The sequence below is a fragment of the Carcharhinus amblyrhynchos genome, chromosome 1 (assembly GCF_965287045.1).
Source record: "Carcharhinus amblyrhynchos chromosome 1, sCarAmb.v2.hapA, whole genome shotgun sequence".
Classification (NCBI taxonomy): domain Eukaryota; kingdom Metazoa; phylum Chordata; class Chondrichthyes; order Carcharhiniformes; family Carcharhinidae; genus Carcharhinus; species Carcharhinus amblyrhynchos.
Window position 1 is genome coordinate 36,679,012 of NC_137324.1, and position 23,538 is coordinate 36,702,549.

General features: G+C 44.1%; 1 protein-coding gene across 2 annotated transcripts in view; it reads right to left on the reverse strand.

Moving 5' to 3' along the window:
- spag8 (sperm associated antigen 8) overlaps positions 1-16,778 on the reverse strand; it is a 40,659-nt gene extending 23,881 nt beyond the window's left edge. For both annotated transcript variants that reach the window (XM_080209108.1, XM_080209188.1), the window contains exons 1-3: positions 16,457-16,778; positions 4,946-5,117; positions 1,863-1,908 (exon numbers count right to left, since the gene is read on the reverse strand). In XM_080209108.1, the coding sequence (XP_080065234.1) occupies positions 1,863-1,908; positions 4,946-5,117; positions 16,457-16,771 (533 nt within the window). In that variant the 5' untranslated portion in view covers positions 16,772-16,778. The remainder of the gene's footprint in view (positions 1-1,862; positions 1,909-4,945; positions 5,118-16,456) is intronic.
- Between the last annotated feature and the right edge of the window lie 6,760 nt (positions 16,779-23,538).

Consider the following 23,538-nt stretch of genomic DNA (forward strand, 5'->3'; position numbering starts at 1 on the left):
AGGCCTGAATTTTGCCCTCAAGGTGGGTAGCAAGAGTCGGGAACATTCCCTCCTAAGCCTGTCCACTTTGGGAGAAAGTGTTCACAAAGGTGGGACTTCATTTCAAAGTGGCCAGGTGTAGGCTGAGGCCAGGCCACCTGACCCAGGAAGAAGTTTGGTGGCAGAAACAGGTTACTGGGTGCAGAGGCAGCCTGTTTAAAAGGCCCGCCTCGCTGCTGTAAGACTTCACCCCAGTTAAAATAAAAATACAAAGACCCCTCAGCCCACACTCTCATTTTTCCAATGCCCTATTCATGCCACTCACATGCACATTTCAGGACATGCCCCCCCCACCTACTCTACATGACCCCCATACCCCTTATGTCAAGCTATAGCACTTCCACAACCTTCAACCCTCTGTCCACTATACAGAACCAATGAAACCTATAATGACATTTGAATGTATTAAAAAAAATTAAACAAATTTATTCATTCATTACTTTCCACTGTGTTAGAAAATGCCTTGTAGTGAAATGACATATGTCAATCATCTAGCATCAATAATAAAACCCACAGGCAATTGAAACCATTTAAACTTGTGTTTATTTGACTGCAGTGAGAACCAGAATGATTAATCAAGCAAACTTTTCTCTAGGGTTTGGCTGTTCCAACAAGAAAATGGATATCTGGATTCTCAGCTAAGTATATATAATGAGGCTTGGCTCAATGGGCATAGAGGTGCCATAGCTTGGTATAACAAGCATGAGGGACCTTGGGAAGTGGGTGGTGGTGGCGGGGAGAGGTGGAAGGGAGGCTCACCTTGGCTTGGGACCATGAGGTATTCACCTTTTAAAAGAACCCCATATGAAGTCAAGACAATTTCTCTGAGCCTCAACTCTTTAAACCGCTGATCTGAGTCCATGAAAATTGCAGAGGAGTAGGGCGTGTCTATCTCCACAATGGAGCCAGCCAGATCAGGAGTGTCAGGTGATAGGAACCAGTATGCATCCTTTAGCCATTCTCCCAAAAATCAGACAAGTTGGGAATGGGAGTTGGGAATCCCAGAACTGGGACTGCTGCCATTTTTAAAGGGCTCACAAATTATGTTGACTCAGTAAAAACTAAGCCCAAAGAGTTTGGTAACCAAATGATTATCAAAGCAGCATACTGCACATGTGTGTGTGTGTTTCTGGTTAGGGAGGATTGAATCAATCAGTTTGGATGGAATCAAACAATTTGATGCATCAAACAGCTTGGTGCATTTTGTGTCTAGAGTAACCTAGCAGACCATTTGGTCAGACCTAGTGTCCCATACACATTGTGCTCACATGTTCATTATTCGGTTTGAGTATTCTACAATATCAGAATTGAGATTAATATTGGGATCCTTGTAAACCTACAAGATGCTCGGATCTGAAGTTAATAAGCCAAGAGAATACAAGTGAATCTGAGAAAGTGTGATGTCCATAGAGGGCAGTTCTGGGGTGGGTCAGATCACAACATATGTAACATTACTCCTCTATGGTAACAACCCTCCCAACAGACATTCCTTAAAAAAAAAGTTGTCTTACAATTACAAAAGGTTATTAACTAACCTTTTTTGTAATTATCATAACCAGAATCACAGCCTAAAATTGGCCTTTTTTTGGCATATGATGCAACGATAGAGTTACCGGTTTTAACCATTTCGACCATGAAGTTCCTGGAAGACAAGCTTGAAAAGGTCAGAATATTAACAGTTCAGGACTGAAAATTATCAAAGGGAGTTTTGGGGTGGAATATGGCTCAAAGGAGAAGCGAGTTGGGCTTGGTATTGGGAGCACAGTAAATTTTAATATCTCAGATAAGTAGAATTCTCCTCTCCCATCCTTGAACCCACTTACCTTATTTTGTGATACATGTACTTTTCAACAAGTTGTTTCTTTACTCCTGGATGAAAAACAAAGGGAGATAGCATGTGTAGCACAAGCATACGTAACAGCCAACTTAATCTTAGCAACGCTTATGATATGAATCTTGCAATTAACAATAAATGCTGGAATATATATTGCAGTTTAATTTCTTATATAGGAATATGAACAAGATTGACAAAGTAGCTCCAGGCAAGTTATTCCCTGCAGTCAGGACTTTAAATGTATAGTTCAAGGTACCAATTTTTACTATGGTGGGGAGGCTGTTCATTCGGGTGAAAATGACGAACTCGATGTCCTATCTCTGAACACAATATATCCTATTTTAGTGGGGACAAAACTGCGATGGGGCAGTGTTTGCATATGCGTGGTTCACAGAGGGAGCTGACCCTTTACATCACTAGCTGCGTCCCCTGAAGTGGAATCTTTTTAGATCAGGAGTCTGAAATCCGGAAAACACAATCAGAGCTAACCTGACCTTGATGGATTACAGAAGTTCAAGATGGCAGATCACTGCTACCTTCTCACCAGCAATTATGGAAGAGTGATAAACACCGACCTAGCCAGCGATGCTGACACCCCATAAATGAATACAAAACAAGTAGATGAGCAGAATTCTCCAGTCAAGTCGTAGCAGGACTGGTTGCAAACAAGAATGGAAAATTTGGCGTTCCAGACAAAATTCCATTCCCTTTCAACGGCACCAGGAAATCCCAGTCACAAATGAGGATGGAGAATTTCAGCAATATTTCTATGGCTGGTTCAGCTAAGTTTCTGCTCAATAATAATGCTGAGGAGTGGGATTCAGCAATGGTGGTGATTTTGAATGTCAAGAAGAGACGATTATATTGTTGGAGATGGTCACTGTCTGACACGTGTGCAGTAATTATTTGCTGGTTATCAGCTCAAGCCTGAATATTGTCTAGATTTGCTGAAAGCCGGCATGTTCTATTTCATTATGTGAGGAGTTACAGATGGAACTGAACGCTGTGCAATCATCAATAGAAGAGGGAAATTGATAGTAATTGCAGCAAGTTTCCTTGCCCATCTTTGACTTGTTGCCACATTTGTGATATTCAGAGTCAATTTTGTTGACTCCCAGGGAAACTCACTCTCTGATTATGCCGCTGCTTTTAGTGGGTCTGTCCTCTTGGTGGGACGGGATATACCCAGGGATAGTGGTGCCTGGGATATTGCCTGTTACATATGATTCAGTGATTTTTTTTTAATTCATTCATAGGACGTGGGCATTGTTGGCTGGCCAGTATTTATTGCCAATCCCTAGTTGCCCTTGGAGGGTAGTTGAGAGTCAACTGCATTGATGTGGCTCTGGAATCACATGTAGGCCAGAGCAGATAAGGACTGCAGATTTCCTTCCCTAAAGGAAGGGAATTCTGGACATTAGTGAGCCAGATGAGTTTTTCCAACAATTGATAATGGTTTCATGATCATCAGGAGATTCTTAATTCCAGATTTTTTCATTGAATTTGAATTCCACCATTTTGCCATGGTGGGATTTGAACTCGGATCCCCAGAACATTCACTGAATTTCTGGATTAATAGTCTAGCGATAATACCATGAGGCCACTGCCAGCCCAAATGACTATGTCAGACTGTTGCTTGACCAGTCTGTGGAACAGTTCTTCCATTTTTTACACAATTCTCCAGAAGTGTGTGAAAAATACTTTGCAGAGTTGACGGGTCAAGGTGCTCCTTTGTTGTATCCAGTGTCTAGGTTGATGCTAGGTGGCCTCTCTGATTTCAAATCTTGTTTGACCTTTTCAGAGTAGTTTGATACAATTGAATGGCTTGCTGGGCTATTTCCGAGAGCATTTAATAGTCAACCACATGGTTGTGGTTCTGGAGTTATGTGTAGGCCAGACTGGGTAAGTAACAGTCTGTAAGGAACAACCCAGTAGCTTCATGGCCACCATGGACTGCGATAATTTTTAAAAATTTCAATTAAAATTGTCTCAGATGTTGTGGTCCAGGCCTCTGGATTACTGGGTCATTAGCATTACAACAAATCTACCATTTCATTCTCTTTACAAATGTATATTTGTATTTTTCAATGATGAGTTCAAAGCTCAAGAGCATTCAAAATTTAGCTTCCAAATATACAGTCAGATATTTCATTTGGAAACTTCTCACATCAAAGACACAAAATGGGCCTCCCTATTGCACAGGACCAGGAGTCATTTGACAAGCCAGTTAATGTTCTGAGGTTACAGACTTTTTCTGACATCTGGAAAGATTGGCCATGTACTTAAGAGATCAGCACTGGAGGAGAGTTATGGCTTGATGCTGCTGCTGTAGTACAGGAGTAGGTTATAACAATTAGCTAAGCGTGGAAGGCATATTTCCCCCATCACTGTGGCTGGTGTCAGTTTTTCAGGAACCAGCACACATCTAATTTCGGTATTTAAATTAGGGTCGAGCAGAGATCACCAGCAGCAATCGGGAGTGGGATTCCTGACTATCGTTTTCCCTCTTCCTTTGTCTGGCACGACTGAAACCAATTAAAACAGCGCAATAAATTTATGACTTAAATGAGGCTATTGAGGTTGGCTTCTTAGAGTACGAAGCTCCTCATTGCTTGTCCAATCAGGGAGCCTTTGTTGTATATATAATTGGGAATGTCAGGTCTCTTGGTATTCCAGATGCTGACTCAGAACCTGTAACACTCTATAAACTTAAATGGAGCTTGTAAATAAGGGTATCTGGGGAAGGTGTATGGCCTCTTCTGACTTATTTCAATAGGCTGCAATTGGGGTAACTTAGCACAGGCCAGGAAATGATCACTCAACTATCTTTATCAACAGGTAGAGGACAGAAATCAACTGGAAATCAATGAAAAATGGATTTTTTTTTTATTTGATTTACTAAAATGTAAACAAAAGGTGCGTAGACTCAATTGATATTCACATGAATGCCGTGCATGTTATACAGTAACTGAACTAAATTTTGTACATAACAACCAATCATGTAAGTTCATAAAGAATTGCAGTGAGAATAAATGTTCTGAAAATCCATTTCTCATTTCCATTAATAGTTACCTTTTTCCCGTTCTGGAGGTCCCACTGGAGGAGGATATGATTTTCTATATGTGGTTAAGTCAGACATGTGTGACAAGTATTCAGTGGTGATTAGACCTTTGTGCCCGTTCTTGAATGCTAAAGCATTTGAAGTGGTCTTCTCGTCAGCTTCATCTATGGGAGCTGACATTCTCTAAAATCAGAGTTGAAGAACAGGTCAATGGGTATTAAATTGCACCAGAAGAGCATTCACCACAGTCTTCATATCATGTGTTAATGATCAGTATTTGCCACTTAGCTGAATTTGAGATTATAAAATCAAATCTACAAAGACAAAGCACCGATACATCGACATCTTGTGGCAAAGTCAAGATTTTAAAAATTCTTCTCAAATGTCAAGTGAACATTTTTCGTAGACTCAGACAGTGAGTGCTATTAGACTAATTGAATGTAAGGAGCTCCGTGCCCTAATTCTGTCATTAGCTGGCATCCACATGCACTCACTTGTTCTTTGAGATTTTAGATGTCCCATGATTAGGTGCGAATGCCTAGTTGACCTTTTCATTCCTTTTCCAGAACATGGTAACATCACTAATTTCAGTATTCTAAGTGTCCTGTCAGCTTTTAGCTCACTCAGGGCACTCTGTAATCAGTAATTCACCACAGACCAGGAAGCTCTTCCCATCCATCCTCCTCAGTGGAAGTATTTTACAATACATCAGTAAAAGACGGTTGTTTAAAGTGTGGCAATGTCTGAGAGGAGACTGTCAGTTTGCAGATAATGATTAATAAATGGCAGAGGTGTTTCATAAATGCCTCATGTCATATATGACTATGGGGAAGTACTGTGAGGGAAGTTTCTGCTCAATCAATGGATATGCCTCTGTTATTATGGGTGCGCTGAGGGGTGAAGAATCTAATCCTGGAATTATATGCTCAGCTCCATATATTGTATTGAAAACCAGAGGGGACGGTTAGCCATGTTACTGTGTATGACTTGTAAGCTAGTCTGGGTAAGGTCAGGGGATTTCCTTCCCTAAAGCTCTCAACCTCACAGCCTCAAACTCATTCCAATCAAACTGGCAAATCCATTGTGGTCTGTTGGTGGGTTAAGTCTTTTTCAAATCAGGCCACTGCTCAGTGAGGGTCAGAGTAACAGAGTGAAGATCATGGATCAGGGCTGGTGGATCGGAATCGAGAGTGGGATTGGGGAGGGAATGTCGGGAAAAATGGGTGGTGGTTGCGGGGGGGTGGGGGGCACCTTTCATGTTAGTCGTGGTGAGCACTTCACCTTCTACTACATTGACATATTATTTATCTTCTTGGTTGCTCAGTGTTCAGTAGGAGCATTTCCCTAAGTACATTCTGCAATGATGCAACTGTCCCAGGGCAAGGTGACATTGGAACAGGGACCACAATTAGATGTTATGATGCTTATTTTCATAGACAAAGATCAAGGAAATTTGGTAAGGGCGGCACGGTGGTGCAGTGGTTGGTACTGCTGCCTGACAGTGCCAGGGATGGGGTTCTAGTCATGGATGACAGTCTGTGGAGTTTGCACATTCTCCCCATATTTGTGTGGGTTTCTTCCGGATGCTCCAGTTTCCTCTCACAGTCCAAAGTGCGCAGGTTAGGCGGATTAGCCATGTTAAATTGACCCTTAGTGTCCAAAGGTGTGGGGGTTCGGGTGATCAGCCATGGGAAATCTCTGGGGTTACGGGAATAGGGCAGCAGAGAAGGTCTTTTGGAGTGTCGGTGAAAACTCGATGGGCTGAATGGTCTCCTTCCACACTCAAGGGATTCTAAGATTCTTGTTTATCCTTATCCAATTTGGCAGTTTGTGCACTTCCATTCACGGGTTTGTGCCCACATTCTGGGGCCTCAGCAATGCAGTCTAACGACTCGGCCATTGTCTTTAACTTTAAATCAATACCATTGACAGATATTACTTTCATTAATAACTGGAAATAAATATTCTGCTTTTGTTTTCATGGAGCGATTCAAATCAGGCAGCTGAAATACAAGAATGTACACGGATAATGGGGCCTTAATAGAGCACTGTCAGTGATGTGGGCGGCATGGTAGCACAGCATTTAGCACTGCTGTTTCACAGCACCAGGGGCCTGGGTTCGATCCCTGGCTTGGGTCACTGTCTGTTTGGGGTTTGCACGTTCTCCCCACGTCTGCCTGGATTTCCACTGGGTGCTCCGGTTTCCTCCCATAGTCTGAAAGACATGCTGGTTAGGTGCACTGACCCAAACAGGGGCAGATTGTGGCAACTAGGAGAATTGCAAAGTAACTTCATTGCAGTGTTAATGTAAGCTTTACTTGTGACTAATAAATATATTTGTTTACTTTATGTTAGTTCCTTGGAGACTGCTGATTGAAATTTCTCGTAACAAGGTAAATTATACATAATTCCATCCACATGGCAATCAGTAATATCGAACATTTCTGAACATGCTGAAATAAATGTTTCTTTAATCATTCAGTGCGGTGCAAAACATCTGCACAGTTCCAAGAAAATAAAATGATGCCATTGACCAGCAAGGTTAAGTAAATAAAGCTTTAAATGATGATAATACTGGTTAATTATGTTAAATTTGGAGTTATTACATTGAAAGACTAGCATTCTGTTTTACAATTTCACTTGGTTGCCACAAAACTCTCTTTTGGTGATTCACATGGACTCGCAGTGAAATAATAGGTGTTGATTGAAGGAAACATAAACCTGATCGTCATTATATCCCAAAAATGACACCACAATTATGTGCAATTGTAACTACCTGAACTGCTAAGGAGAAATGAGCACAAAGCAGCTGTTTCTTTATAATGACCTGCTTGTTTCTTTGCAGCTAAATGTCCATTAGCAGCCACAGAGGGCCAGTGAAGTACAACAAAGGGAATCTGTGCTGTTGTTTTAAGAATATTCAAACATGAGCAAATTCCCATTGAAAATGTGGTCAATTGAGAAAAATATAGCGCCGTTATCCAAAGCCTGTCAGTTGTCTTTTTCGACAAAAGCAATAACAATGTGAAAAGAAAGCAGAAAATACTGGAAATACTCATCAGGTCTGGCAGCATCTGTGCTGGTGAAAGATTATAATTCTGAAACATGACTTCTGTTTCTCTCTTCACAGCTGCTAAGTATTTTCTGCATATTTGTTTTTATTTCGGTCGTCAACTTATCACATTAGCGCTAAGAATGGAACATTTTCCACTTCAAGCATCAAGGGAGTCGTTTTCTGGCTTTGTGTTACTCACATGTGCACACACATATTGCAGAAGACTTTGCACCTGTTAGCTGTCAGCGAGAACTGCAGGCGCAAAGTACTACGAGAGTCAGGAAACGAGATTCTCGCTGGCAAGACATTGTTTTCCAATTTTCCCCACCCCTAGCTGGTGACATAATGAAGTTCCTGCCCAGAAAGGCCCAACTTGCCCATGCCACTCCTTTTTTAGCCTCTAAGCTAGTCCCAATTGTCCACGTTTGGCCCATGTTCCGCTATATCCAGCTTATCCATGTTAAAATGCTTTTTAAAAGACAAAATGGTACCTGCCTCTACTACTATGTCTGGCAGCTTGTGCCAGTCACTCATTACCCTCTGTGTGAAAAAATTGCCCCCTCTAGACCCTTTTGTATCTCTCCTCTCTCACCTTAAACCTATGCCCTCTAGTTTTAGACTCCCCTACCTTTGGGAAAAGATATGGCTATCTCGCTGATCTATGCCCCTCATTATTTTATAGACCTCTATAAGATCACCCCTCAGCCTCCTACGCTCCAGAGAGAAAAGCCCCAGTCTAACCAACCTCTCCTTATAACCCAAACTATCAAGTCCTGGTAGCATCCAAGTAAATGTTTCTGCATTCTTTCTAGTTTAATAATATCATTTCTATAATAGGGTGACCAGAACTGTACACATTTTTCCAAGTGCGGCCTTACCAATGTCCTATACAACTTCAACAAGAAGTCCCAACTCCTGTACTCAATGTTCTGACCAAGCATGCTGAATGCTTTCTTCAACACTCTGTCCACCTGTGACTCCATTTTCAAGGAGCTATGAACCTATACCCCTAGAACTCTTTGTTCTACAACTCTCCCCAACACCCTACCATTAATTAAGTTCTGGTTCAATCTAACAAAATGCATTATCTCATGTTTATCTAAATTAAACTCCATCTGCCATTCGTCAGCCCACTGGCCCAACTGATCAAGATCCTGTTGCAATCCTAGATAACCTTCTTCACTGTCCACTATGCATCAATCTTGGTGTCATCTGCAAACTTACTAACCATGCCTCCTAAATTCTCATCCAAACCATTAATATAAATGACAAATAACAGTGGACCCAGCACTGATCCCTGAGGCTCACCGCTGGTCACAGACCTACAGTTTGAAAAACAACCCTTCACAATGACCCTCTGTTTTCTGTCAGCAAACCAATTTTGTATCCATTTGGCTACCTCACCGTGGATCCCGTGAGATTTAACCTTATGCACCAACCTACCATGTGGTATCTTATCAAAGGCCTTACTAAAGTCCATGTAGCCAACATCAATTGCACTGCCCTCATCTAGCTTTTTGGTTACCCCTTCAAAAAACTCAATCAAATTTGTGAGACATAATTTTCCATTCACAAAGCCATGCTGACTGTCCCTAATCAGTCCTTGCCTCTCTAAATGCCTGCAGATTCTTTCTCTGAAAATACTTTCCAACAACTTAACCACCACAAATGTGAGGCTCACCAGCCTGTAGTTCCCAGGCTTCCCTGCAGCCCTTTTTAAATAAAGGCCCAACATTTGCCACCCTCCAATCTTCAGGCATCTCACCTGTGACTATCGATGATTCAAATATCTCTGCTAGGGGACCCACAATTTCCTCCCTAGCCTCCCACAGTGTCCTGGGATACACTTCAAGAGGTTCTGGGGATTTATCTACCTTGATGCGCTTTAAGACTTCCAGCACCTCCTTCTCTATTATATGTAAATATATTTATTTCCCCAAGTACCCTAATATCCATGCTTTTCTCAACAGTAAATACTGATGAGAAATATTCATGTAGGATCTCACCTTACGGATTTGCACATAGATGACCTTGTTGATCCTGATCTTGATCTTCCCTGTTACTCTTTTGCCCTTTATGTATTTGTAGAATTTCTTTGGATTCTCCTTTGCCTTATCTGCCAAAATAAGCACATATCCCCTTTTTTCCCTCCTCATTTCTCTCTTAACTTTACTCCTACACACTCAATGCTCTTCAAGGGATTCACTTGATTCCAGTTGCCTATGCATGTCATGTGCCTCTTTCTTCTTCTTGACCAGGCCTCAATATCCTGAGTGATCCAGGGTTCCTGACTTCTACCAGCCTTGCCCTTCACCCTAAGAGGTATGTGTTTACCCTGAACCTTGGTTAACATATTTTTGAAAGTCTTCCACTCACCAGACATCCCTTTACCTTCCCACAGACTACCCCAATTAACTTTTGAAAGTTCCTGCCTGATACCATCAAAATTGGCCTTGCCCCAATTTAGAATTTTAACTTTTGAGCCAGACCTATCATTCTCCATGGCTATCTTAAAACTAGTGGAATTACGGTCAGTGGTCCCAAGGTGATCCCTCACTAACACTCCTGTCACCTGCCCTTCCTTATTTCCCAAGAGGTCAAGTTTTGCCCTCTCTCTAGTCAGGCTATCCATGTACTGAATGAGAAATTCCTCCTGAATACACTCAATAATTTTCTCTCCATCCAAGCCTCTAATACTATGGCTGTCCCAGTCAATGTTGGGAAAGTTAAAATTCCCTACTACTTCCATCCTATTTTTCTTGGAGCTTTCTGTGATCTCCTTACATATTTGCTCCTCAATTTTCCGCTGATTATTTGGAGGCCTATAGTACAACCCTATCAAAGTGATTCCCCCCTTCTTATTTCTCAGTTCTATCCATATAGACTCAGAGGACGAATCTTTGGATATATCCCCTCCCAGTACTGTCGTGATGTTTTCCTTCATCAAAAGTGCAACTCCCTCTCCTCTCTTACCTCCTGCTCTATCTTTCCGATAGCATCTATACCCTCAAACATTGAGCTGCCAGAACTGTTCCTCCCTTAGCCATGTTTCAATAATTGCTATAGTATCATAGTCTCATTTACCCATCCATGCCCTAAGTTCATCTGCCTTGCCCGTCAGGCCTCTTGGATTGAAATAAATGCAGTTTAATCTGGACTTCCCTTGCTCCTTATCGTGCTTTTGCCTGATCTGTCTGGCACTAAGACCACTGATACTGCCTTTACTATTTAATGTGTTCTCTTTAACTTCTGTCCTATTCTCAATCTTCTTTTCTGTATCCTACTGCTTTGTGTCCCATCCACCTGGCAAAACTAGCTTGAACCCTCCTGAGTGGCTTTCGCTATTTAAGAACGTGAAGCAGTCGACGGAATCCTGCTGGGTGCGCCAAGGTAAGTATATGGGAGAGGGACATAACTGGGCAATGCCCCAGTACATGCTGGTAACATGGCCAATCTGGCAGTGCCAACCCATGTCAAGCTGGCAGTGCTAACATGATGGCGCCAACCTGTCAGTGACAGCCTGTGCCAGGGGGCAGTGCCAGGGTGTGTCTTATGGGAAGCCCAATTCTGGGGGGGTGGGTGTGTGGAGGGGGGGGGTAACAAACAAAGTGTTTGGGGAGGATGAACTTGGCATTGAAGTTTGGTGAGAACCTGGCATTGCGGGGAGGTGTGGGTATTGAGGGAGGAAACCTGACATTGAGGGAAAGAGTGGCCATAAGACTGCTGCGGTGGTTGTGGAGGGGTGGGAGAACCCCCCATATGTTTGTAGCGGGGGCTTATGGGACTGGAGGAAGTTTAATGTGGGTTCTGATCTTAAAGGTGGCCTTTTAAAGATCTCTGTCAGCCCAGCCGGCTCTATCAGGTTCTGCCCTACCTGACTGACGCCAGAAACACGCCCTCAGATTTTCTTTTGTCAGAGTAGCTCAAGATCTGGTGTTTAAACTCGGCAGTGCAACTGGAGAGATATATGTCAGGTCTCAATCAGAGCTGGACACTCTGAAAAATTATGGGAACATTTGCCCATTGGCTCAAATTTCTCAATACCTAGAGCAGTAAGTTTAGGTTATATGTCAGCGCCGTACAGAAGTCCCTTCATGTGCACATACACTGAAATTGCTCAAGAAGGTTAAACTTCAATGAACTGGTTTGTGCTGCCTGGGATTTTCTGTCAGTGTCCCCAATACTGAGCTCAAGGTCAGAGAGTTGAAGCTGATGTGTGGAACTTATCAGGATATTTATCCAGGGAATGTTACGCTGCTTAATATCTGATCTAGCTCGGAAAATAGCCAGCGTTACAGCAGAATTGAACACCATAACTGACAATCCCAATCCCTTTCCTAGCCCAACCCAACCCAACCTAACTCTCCCTCCTCCCACCGTCCTCATCCAGTTGCCCTGCTAACCTGACTATCCACCCAACCCAAATGCCTATCAACTTGCTTACTCCCCCGTCCACTCACTCAATCACTAACTGACACTCATTCATTAAAAAAACTGAAGATCTTTACGAATTTACCAGGATACCACAGCTACAATTGTAAAAAAAGTGAGTCTTCTCCCTCCCCCAAAACTGCTGGGCTTGTTGGTCTTTCCTGGAGGAGGTTGCGCTGGCCTATTTCTGCTTCAGCCAGGATGGGAAGTCCTGCACTTAATGCATTTGTTTCAATGTTGAGTACTTTGATTTGTGACGAGGAATGGTGCGGAAATAAAGCTTAATTAAATCATTCGATGCAAAGCAAAATAACTGCACATAATTTCAAGAAGGCAAAGGGCTGCCATTCGCCAGGTTAAACAAAATATTAAATGAAGATAATAGCGATCACTGATAGAGAATTTCACTTGATTGCCACAGAGGTGCTTTTAAATCTCACGTGATTTTTTTTGGGGTGCCGGTTCAAAGAACTCACATTTATAATGAGCCTTGCTCGATCCTCAGGATGCCCCATTGCAACCAATGGATTACTGTAGAAATGCAGCCATTGTCATAAAATAGCAACAGCAATTTGCATGTATACTGCACCTTTAACACACATTTCAAGGTGTGCTATCAGCATTAGTAACTGGCATTTAGATTGTGCCTTTAATGTAGCTTAGTGTCCCAAACAAAGTTTGCAGGTAACTTAGCACACCATTTTCATAAAACAAGATCCCCAAAAACAGCAATGAATGAGCGGCAAAAAATACTTCTGTTGGTCAAGATTGATGGACAAACATTGATCAGGACACTGAGGTAATTTATGTTCTTCTTTCACGAGTCCCATCGGACTTTTTACATTTGTCTCAGCTGACAGTCCTATATTGCCATTTTGATCTCCCTGTTGATTGTCAGTGAGAGATATAGTGGTGTCATCAACTAATTTTAATAAAAGTTATTACAAAAGTGTCCTGCTCCACGAGTAATGAATAATACGGACAGAGGAAACCCTTAACACAGCCCCTCAGAACCGTTTGTGTGGTCCGTCATCTTGTGCTTTTGCAGCCAGGATCTGAGCATTCGAAAGTTAAAAGTGGTGAAATGCACCGTCAATTCTATGCTATCTAAAGTTGCCTGTAAAAATGAAACACGGCTATTCTCAGAACTCAGAGGCTATCCTCCGTAATACAACTACATTTCAGAAGAATCAAAGAAAGAAGTTGCACTGCTGGAGCATTTCAAAGCCCGAGGGCATCCCAAAATCCATCAAAACCAATTGCTTTCCAGTTTACTTCTCCTGGCTTTCCAGAGTAAAAGAGCCTGGCAAGATACTGGAGAGAAATTGATACCTTTGACATTCTAGCATGGATCAATACCTTCAACTGACGAGCAGTGTAAACTGGGAGAAACAATTGCTAAGAGGCAGGGGTGGGGGGGAGGGGACCTTTCGGGAAAGAGGCAGGGGTGGGGAATAGTAGAAATGAGATATATCGGGAGGACATTTGTCTACGCTCCTGTTTGGACCTGGGAGTCTCACTGCTCATTCACCATCTGCTTTGTCTTGTTGAGGCAGCCAGCAGACAAACATTGCCTTGCCTGCTAATCTAAATGACTTCAGCAGGCAGCAAGCATGTCTCATGCTGCTGACTGGCATCATGCTTAATGAAGGGCTCAGTAATGTATGTGGCCAGTATGTGTTCCAGCTGAAATGTATGGTCTTGAGTCAGCCAGCTCCTTTTGGAGAGGAGTAGCATATGTTGCAGACTATCTTGTGAATCACTTGGATAGTTACAACAAGGCAGGAAGTAGAGCAGTAGGAGTGAGGGCTCTGAGATTTTCTGAAATGGCACTGGAGGCATTGCTACAGGAGGTTGGAAGGAGAGACACAACAGGAGGGATTTTTTGGCCTGGCTCAAGCAAGATCGAAAATTCCCAACCAAGGTCAACGGACATTTCCACAGTCCGCCCCTCGCCCACTCCATGGCAAATGGGGCAGTTGAATTCTGGTGCATGTTTCCAAAGGGAGCCAGGTGCCCCTCATTGAGCAACCTAAAGAAGGAATAGGAGCAGGTGGCCAGAGCGGGCAATTCCCAGAGTCTGGATGTGAAGATCTGGTACTAGTGCCAGAAGAAATATAATAATGAATGTTGAAAGAACATTCAGGTTTTCCAACTAATCCTCTCACAGACACCACTGCAGCCAGCCTCATCCGCCACCCTCCTTCTCCATCCCCACTTTTCCTCATACCATCTGTTGTTCACCAATGACAAGCACATTACCCAAACACTTTGTCACACAGTGAATGACATTCTTCCCTGACTCTTGCAGGACAAGGTGGCCCATAACAGAAGGGGGAAGAACAGAAATAGTATGGCTCTAGCATGCCTGTGCTTTCTGGAGAGGACTGGTGCTTCTGGGGCTGGTTGTCACAGAGACCATTGCATCTGACATCACTGAGAACTTTTAGGATGATGGTATATTCCTGCAATTTGGTCCTTCTCAATTATACCTCAGCGTCAATCTGCAGTCTGGTAATAGCTCATGGAATAAAGGGACAGCAGCAACATGGATCCTAAATTGGCTGAGTAATAGGTGTAATGACTTCAATGAGGCCCATGAGGTTGGTTGGCCTCTTGGTGTATGAACTCCCTGATTGAGATAATGATTACCCGCCAATTAGGGAACCTCCCCCTGTATATAAAAATGGGAGTGTCAGATCTCCTAGCACTCTGGATTCTGACTGTGTACCTGAAGCACGCAATGAGTAGAATAGAATTTGTAAATAAAGGGAATCTGATGAAGGGGCACTGGCCTCTGAGGTGTCATTTCAACAGGAAGCAAAGAGTAGTGGTTGATGGATATTTTTTCAGGTTGTAAGAAGGGGGTCACTGCCCTTCCTTATGTATATTAAGGATTTAGACCTTAGTACATCGGGCATACTTTCAAAATCTGCAGATAATACAAAATTGGAAGCACTGCGGACTATGAAGAGGATAAGTAGAGCATGGACAAGTTGGTAGAATGAATAGACAAATGGCAGATGAAGTTCAATGTGAAGAACTATGAAGTAATTCATTTTGGTAAGATGAATTTCGAGAGACAATATATAAAAAAAAATCAACTCAAAACAGGATGCAGAAACAGAGGGATCTGGGTATATATGTGCATAAGTCATAGAGGATGGCAGGATAGGTGAAGAGTGTGGATAATAAGGCATACAGTATCCTCGGCTTTCTTAATAGTGACATAGCATACAAGATCAAGAAGATCACGCTGAACATTTAAAAGACACTAATTCAGCATCAACTAGAGTATGTCCAGACTGTGTCCAGTCTGACTTGCATATGATTCCAGATGGCCTCGCAAGCTGCTCAGCTCAAGAGCAATTAGGGATGGACAATAAATGCCAGCCCAGCCAGTGATGCCCAATCCCATAAAGAAATTTTAAAAATCTTGCATTGCACATCTTTGGGTATTAGCTATGAGGAGAGATTGGACAAATTTGGTTTGTTTTCACTTGAATGTCAGAGGCTGAGGGGGTGACCTGACAAAAGTTTACAAAATTATGAGAAGCATGGATAGAATGGAGAGTCAAGAGTCTTCCAGGGTAGAAATGTCAATTAGTAGGGATCATAGATTTAAGATAAAAGGGGAAAGTTTAATGGAGATGTGGGGGCAAGTTTCTTTTTACAGAGGGCGATAAGTGCCTGCAATGTGCTGCCATAGGAGGTGGTAGAAGCAGATACAATCACAACGTTTAAGAGGCATCTTGACAAATACATGAATAGATAGGGAATAGAGGGACACAGAGTATGTAGAAGCAAAAGGTTTTTGGATTAGAAAGGTATCATGTGTGGGCGCACGTTCGATGGGTCGAAGGGCCTGTTCCTGCTCTATTCTGCACTTTGGTTGCCAATGCCCTCTCTGACAGGATACCTGGAGGAGAAAGTGTTGGTGCCAGTGGTGCTGAATTTAGTATTGTGTTTGGTGACTGAAAGCACAGTGATGTTGGGGAGTGACACACCCAGGTGTGTTTGCCTTGAGGAGCAGTACCTGTTCCAGCCAGTTCCCGATTAGACACTTATTCTTAAGGCGGGCTTCGTTGTTTTCCTGCGCTGCCGCATGCTCTGTTTCCTGGGGGGGCTGCACCTTGACATCCTCCTGACATTCCCGGCTGGGCCTCTCTGCCGCCTGCGCTGCATCCAATGTTGGACATCCGTCCTGGTCCCTGACGGCTGCTCTGGCTGCCGCCGAGCCGGCCGCGGGACCGGCAGCTCCGTAGCCCGCCTCCCCCGGGCTCCGGGCTCCTCCATCGTGACCAACGGTCAGCCGGGCTGCAGCAGACTCGTCACACACCACCTGCTCCATCAGCACCGAGCCGCCACTCCTGAGCAGCCTCCCTGCCCTGGAACAACAGAGCGTCGCTTGGAACCCCCCCCCCCCCACCTTCTGTGCACACGGGAGCAGTGGCTGTGTTAACCATAGCAACAGTAAACAAACAAGGAGGCTCCAGAACTCTTGTGAAGCCAATGGGCCAGCAGCAGCTCAGCTCAACTGGCACCTTCTCACTCAGTAAGAAGTCTCACAACACCAGGTTAAAGTCCAACCATATTCCCAGACGTTTTTCTGTCAGAGTGACTCGCAAAATGGGTTGAAAACCCAACAGTGCGTCTGGAGACCCATACAGGCCTGGCAGTCTGACAAATTCTGGGAAAATTCTGCCCTTTGTCACACAGCTTTCGCTGTTCTCTCCAGTGAACTCTTGCTCTCTGCCTTTGCTCTCACTGTTTCCTGAGGTGAACTCTCACTCTCTGGCCATGATTTTATTGACTTGGCCTCCCCATCATCACAGGAGAAGCTGAGAAATTCGGGTCACCTCCGATTTCTCACTTCTCGTGATCTTACCAGCACTGGATTTCTGATACATTCAGCCTCCCACCAATTATAATTCAATTTTAACTGCTGGAGAAACTTGGTTTCCCAGTGAAGCTGCTCAATATGATCTCCTCTTTCCATGACAACATGATCGATAAGGTCAGCTATGACAGGGCAACATCAGAACTCTTTTAAATCCACTGTGGAAACAAGTGATTGTGCCCTTCTTTTCTTTGCAGCTGACATGTCCCTCCGGCTCATCGACAGAGAATGTTTCCTGAAATATGGAACTGATGACACCTGGGAGCAAAATAAGAACGTGGCCAACATTGACACTGAGAGATGACCACTGATGGTGGTGAACTCTGGAGGCTAGCTGTTTAGAAGGGTATTCGAAAAGGTGAGCAGAAACATAAAGCTCAGTTGACCAAGAAGAGAGCCCAGACAAAGCAGAGGCCAGCAAATCACACACCTTCTCAGCTTACCATCTTCCTCTGCAGCAAATCTGGCAGAGACTGCTATGCTAGAGTGGGGTTCCTAACAGCGTTGACCACCTTGGCACAAATCAGGATATTCCAGCCAGCTCATCCCAAGACAGAAAAATCCCACCCGAGGTAAACGGATTTTTCCATGGTCCGCACCTCCTGCCTGCTGCGATTCCTGTGGTGGGCAGGACACAAAGATTCTGCCCATTGTCTTATAAGATGGACGGCTGCCATTACAAGCTGTTGGTTTTAGACTCAAACACAGATGTAAATGGAAGCAAGAAACTATTTATTTTAGTAATAAATTGGGACAGAAGTTGTATATGCTGGTTTCCCTCACCAAAATTATCCTGAACCATTTCATGTTTTGATCTTTCTCATAAATTCCTGTTGTGTACCAAGTGACCTTACTGAGCTATATTGGAATAGAATTTGTGTGGGTGTGGAGGGTGGGAGAATGTTGCTGATCTGTCAGCATTTGCCTCTTTGGCCCTGTCAACCTGACTGCAGCTTCAGAATGCCAGGCTCACACAGTATTGTGCAGAAACCCTCACTTTGCTGTTTGCCACTCAGTTGTTCCCACACAAGCAGCTCTGAAGCTACGCCCACCCACCCTCCCCAGAAGCGGCAATTGTTGAAACAAGTGAAAATTTCAAATTTGTCCAGTTGGTTGTACAGAGGGTGGGATTTTCTGACAGCGCTCACTCCAAGACCAGATAATTCCACCCGAGGTCAATGGGCCTTTGCATGGTTTGTGTCCCGCCCGCTATGATTCCCATGTGGGCGGGAAGGGAAAATTCCACTCCAGGTTTTAATGGCGATGGGAATAATAAAAGTTGATGAACAGCAGAACTGACTCCGTGCAGTTCTGATAAATGAATGATTAATTAAGAGATTTATTTTCTGAATTGTCATTCAATTTATGTCGTTCCTTCAGAATACTTTAGCTTCCACTTTTATCCGATGTGAATATTCCAATTTGATATGTAAAAAAGAATTACAAGTGGTTTTATTTGAGTGATTTTATTTACCAGTTTGTCTGGGGGTGGGGCAAGGGAGGGGGCTTATGTAGCAGTCTGTGAAAATCCTTTCATGTGATTGGTTGTTTGGACAGCCTGATGACATTGCTGCATTCTATGGGGAATGGTGTTAATATCATTGGAATAAAGATCCAAAGGCCCAGGCTAATGCTGGGGACATGTGAGCCGCGATTCTCCCATTGCGACCCGCAACCTTTCTGCCATGTTACGGTGGGAGTTGCACATCTGCACCAGGAACCCATGCACATCTCCCAGACCATACTGAAAACCAGCAGGAAGGCAGATAAGTAAATTAAATCTGTTTTAAATATGCATGTTAGGTAATTATCAGGACCTTTCAGATCCTGATCGAATCTTCCATCCCACCAAGAATACTTCATTCCAGTGGGGTTCAGAATAGCTCCCCATGTTCAGGGAACTAGCAGGAGACCCCACCAGAATGAAGGGAGGATAACTGGGGACTACGACAAGCTCAGGCAGTGGGGGGGATGGTGACCCCTGGGCATGGGCACCCTGACACGAGGGGGCATAGCATGAGGGGACATAGCTTTAAATTAAGGGTTGGTAGTTATAGGACGGATGTCAGTGGTAGGTTCTTTACCCAGAGGGTGGTAAGGGTATGGAATGCACTGCCTGCTGCAGTTGTAGATGCGCCAAGTTTGGGGGTGTTTAAGAGGTCCGTGGATAGGTTTATGGATGGAAAAGGGAATGGTTTAGGTTAGAGGGTCATTGCTTTTTTCTTAATTGGCCGGCGCAACATCGAGGGCCGAAGGGCCTGTTCTGCGCTGTAATGTTCTATGTTCTATGTAAGGGGCAAAGTGCCCATGCCCAGGGGACACCTTGGTACTGCCCATCGGGCGTTGGGCAGTGCCAAGGGGGTGGGGCCTATTTTGGGCAAGGCCTAGGGGCGGTTGCTGGAATAGGAGATCCTGCTGTCACTCTGCAGACACAATTGGTTTGGGATGGAGGGAGGGCAGCGATTGGGGCAGCCTGGGGGATGGTCTGCTGGGGAGGGGGGGCGGGGGCCTGTCTCCAGGGGGGTTCTGACCCCAGGAGGGAGAGTCAGTGAGAGGGGGGTCTGCCAGGGTGAGGGGGGGTGGGTGGTTGGGGGGATTGCCACTACTGGGGGGGTGGAGCCCGGACATGAGGGTGCTCTGGGACAGGGGGAGGAGGGGTCAGGGCTGGCCTGGGAATTTTTGTGGTGGTCGTGATCAGACTGTGGGGGCTGCTGGAGGGACAGCACTACAGGATCCCAGTCACTGGCCAGCAAATGGGAGGTTGACGGTTTGGGGCCACAATGCATGCGCACAGTCCCAGAACTGTCAAACTCCAGTGCGAATAGGCCCCGTAGCCTGTGTTTTTAATGAGATTCCCAAGTGGGACTTCTTCAGTGCACACAGTGTGGAGATTCAGTTGAGAAGCTGAATTGACAGAGCAGTCAGGATTTATAAAGCTGCAACATGACTTGCCAATTTTTAAACTCAGTGCCCTGGCTAACGAAGGCAAGCATCCCATGTGTCTTCTTGACTACCTTCTCCACCTGCGTTGTCACTTTCAGTGACCTGTATCCCTCTGCCTATCGATATCCTTCAGGGTTCTGCCATTTACTGCACGTTTCCTGTCTGGATTAGATCTTCCAAAATGCATTATCTCACATTTGTCGGATTAATCTCCATCTGCCATCTCTCTACCCACATCTCCAACCGATCTATATCCTGTTGGATCCTCTGATGGTCCTCATCACCATCCACAAATCGACCAGTCTTTGTGTTGTCCGCAAACTTACTAATCAAACCAGTTACATTTTCCTCAAATTATTTATATAACAAACAGCAAAGGTCCCAGCACTGATCCCTGAGGAACGCCAGTTTTCACAGCCCTCCATTCAGAAACGCACCCTTCCACTGCTACTCTCTGTCCTCTATGACCAAGCCAGTTCTGTAACCACCTTGCCAGTTCACCCCTGATCCCATGCGACTTCACCTTCTGCACCAGTCTGCCATGAGGGACTTGTCAAAGGCCTTACTGAAGTCCATGTAGACAACATTCAAGATCAATCATCTTCATCACTTCCTCAAAAAACTCAAGTTAATGAAGCACAACCTCTCCTTCACAAAACCATGTTGCCTCTCGCTAATACATCCACTTATTTCCAAGTGGGAATAAATTCTGTCTCAAAGAATCCTCTTCAATAATTTCCCTACCACAGATTCAGGCTCACTGGCCTGTAATTATCTGGATTATTCTTGCTGCCCTTCTTAAACAAAGGAACAACATTGGCTATTCTCCAATCCTCTGGGACCTCCCCTGTAGCCAGTGAGGATACAAAGATTTCTCTCAAGGCCCTAGCAATTTCCTCCCTTGCTTCTTTCAGTATTTTGGGATATATCCCAACAGGCCCTGGAGATTTGAATACCTTAATGTTTTTCAAGAACTCCATTACCTCCTTTTTGACCTCAACATGACTCAAACTATCTGTATACCCTTTTCCAGGCTCATCATCCAACAAGTCCTTCTCTTTGGTGGATACTGACTAATTACAGGCCAGTGAGCCTTACATCAGTGATAGGGAAATTATTGGTGAGGATTCTTCGAGACAGGATTTATTCCCACTTGGAAATAAGTGGATGTATTAGTGAGAGGCAACATTGTTTTGTGAAGGGGAGATTGTGTCTCACGAACTTGATCAAGTTTTTCGAGGAAGTGACAAAGATAAATGATGAGGGTAGGGTAGTGGATGTTGTCTACATGGACTTCAGTAAGGCCTTTGACAAGGTCCCTCATGGCAGATTGGTGCAGGAGGTGAAGTCACGTGGGATCAGTGGTGAGTTGGCAAAGTGGATACAAAACTGGCTCGGTCAAAGAAAACAGAGGGTAGCAGTGGAAGGATGCATTTCTGAATGGAGGGCTGTGAAAACTGGCGTTCCTCAGGGATCAGTGCTGGGGTCTTTGCTGTTTGTAATATATATAAAAGATTTGGAGGAAAATGTAACTGGATTGATTAGTAAGTTTGCGGATGACACAAAGGTTGGTGGATTTGCGGATAGCGATGAGGACCGTCAGAGGATAGAGCAGGATATAGATCAGCTGGAGACTTGGGTAGAGAGATGGCAGATGGAGTTTAATCCGGACAAATGTGAGGTAATGCATTTTGGAAGGTCTAATACAGATAGGAAATACACAGTAAATGGCAAGATCCTTAGGAGTATTGATAGGCAAAGTGATCTGGGTGTACAGGTACACAGGTCACTGAAAGTGGCAATGCAGGTGAAGAAGGTAGTCAAGAATCAGTGGCCGGGGTATTGAGTTTAAAAATTGGCAAGTCATTTTGCTGCTTTACAGAACCTTAGTTAGGCTTCACTTGGAATATTGTGTTCAATTCTGGTCGCCACACTACCAGAAAGATGTAGAGGCTTTGGAGAGGGTACAGACCAGATTTACCAGGATGTTGCCTAGTATGGAGGATATTAGCTATGAAGAGAGGTTGGAGAAACTTGATTTGTTCTCACTGGAATGACAGAGGTTGACGGGAGACCTGATAGAAGTCTACAAGATTATGAGAGGCGTGGACAGAATGGATAGTCAGAAGCTTTTTCCCAGGGTAGAAGAATCATTTACTAGGAGGCAAAGATTTAAGGTGTGAGGGGCAAGTTTTAAAAGACGTATGAGGCAGATGTTTTACACAATATAGAATATGGTTCCCAGACGCATAGGGTGTTTTAGTTAAGTCGGGCAGCATGGTCAGTGCAGGCTTGGAGGGCTGTAGGGCCTGTTCCTGTGCTATAATTTTCTTTGTTCTTTGATGCAAACTACTCACTTAATACCTCACCCATTCCCTCTGGCTCCATGCATAGATTCCCTCCCCTGTCCTTGAGTGGGTCAACACTCTTCCTGGCTACCCTCTTGCTCTTTATATATGTATAAAAAGCCTTGGGATTTTCCTTAATCCTTCTGTCCAATTACTTTTCATGATCCCTTTTAGCCCTCCTTACTCCTTACTTAAGTTTATTTCCACTTTTCCACACTTGTTTTGTGTGTTCCTAGCCTCCTAGCCTTGACAGATGCTTCCTTTTTCTCTTTGACTAGGTTCTCAATATCTCTCGTTATCCAAGGTTCCCAAAACTTGCCATACTTATCCTTCATCTTTACAGGAATGTGCTGCTCGTGAATCCCTATCAACTTACATTTGAAAGCCTCTCACGTGCCAGAGGTGGATTTACCCTCAAAATCTGCTCCCAATCTACATTCTTAAGTTCCTGCCTAATATTGTTGTCATACAATATATACATACAATACAATTACAGGCATCATTATTTCAAATTTGTAGGAAGGTTGGAATGTGGTTGGGTACGTTTGTTCATTTCCAATCCCCAACAATGCATTCTCCCCCTGGGGTGGGGGCTGTACTTACCTATTTGCGTAAGGTAGTTCTATTTGCCAGTTTCCTGTTTTAAAGCCTGTTGGGAACCCTGGCAGTGGGGTACGGTCTGCGTGGTGTGAGCATCTTTCATGTGTGGGGGGCTTTTATAGTGGGGAGGCCCACTGATCACATTCAAATGTGTTCAAAAAATGTTCTTGTCATTGCATGGATGGAACTCTGTTACCTCATGGGGATGGTGGGGTGGTGGTGGTGGGCGGGGGGGGGCGCGAATAATTGAGCAGAGAAATCTCACTGGTGTAAAGCCATTTTGGGACTCTCCTGCAATGCTTTGTCCCCTCCACTATTCCCACCTCC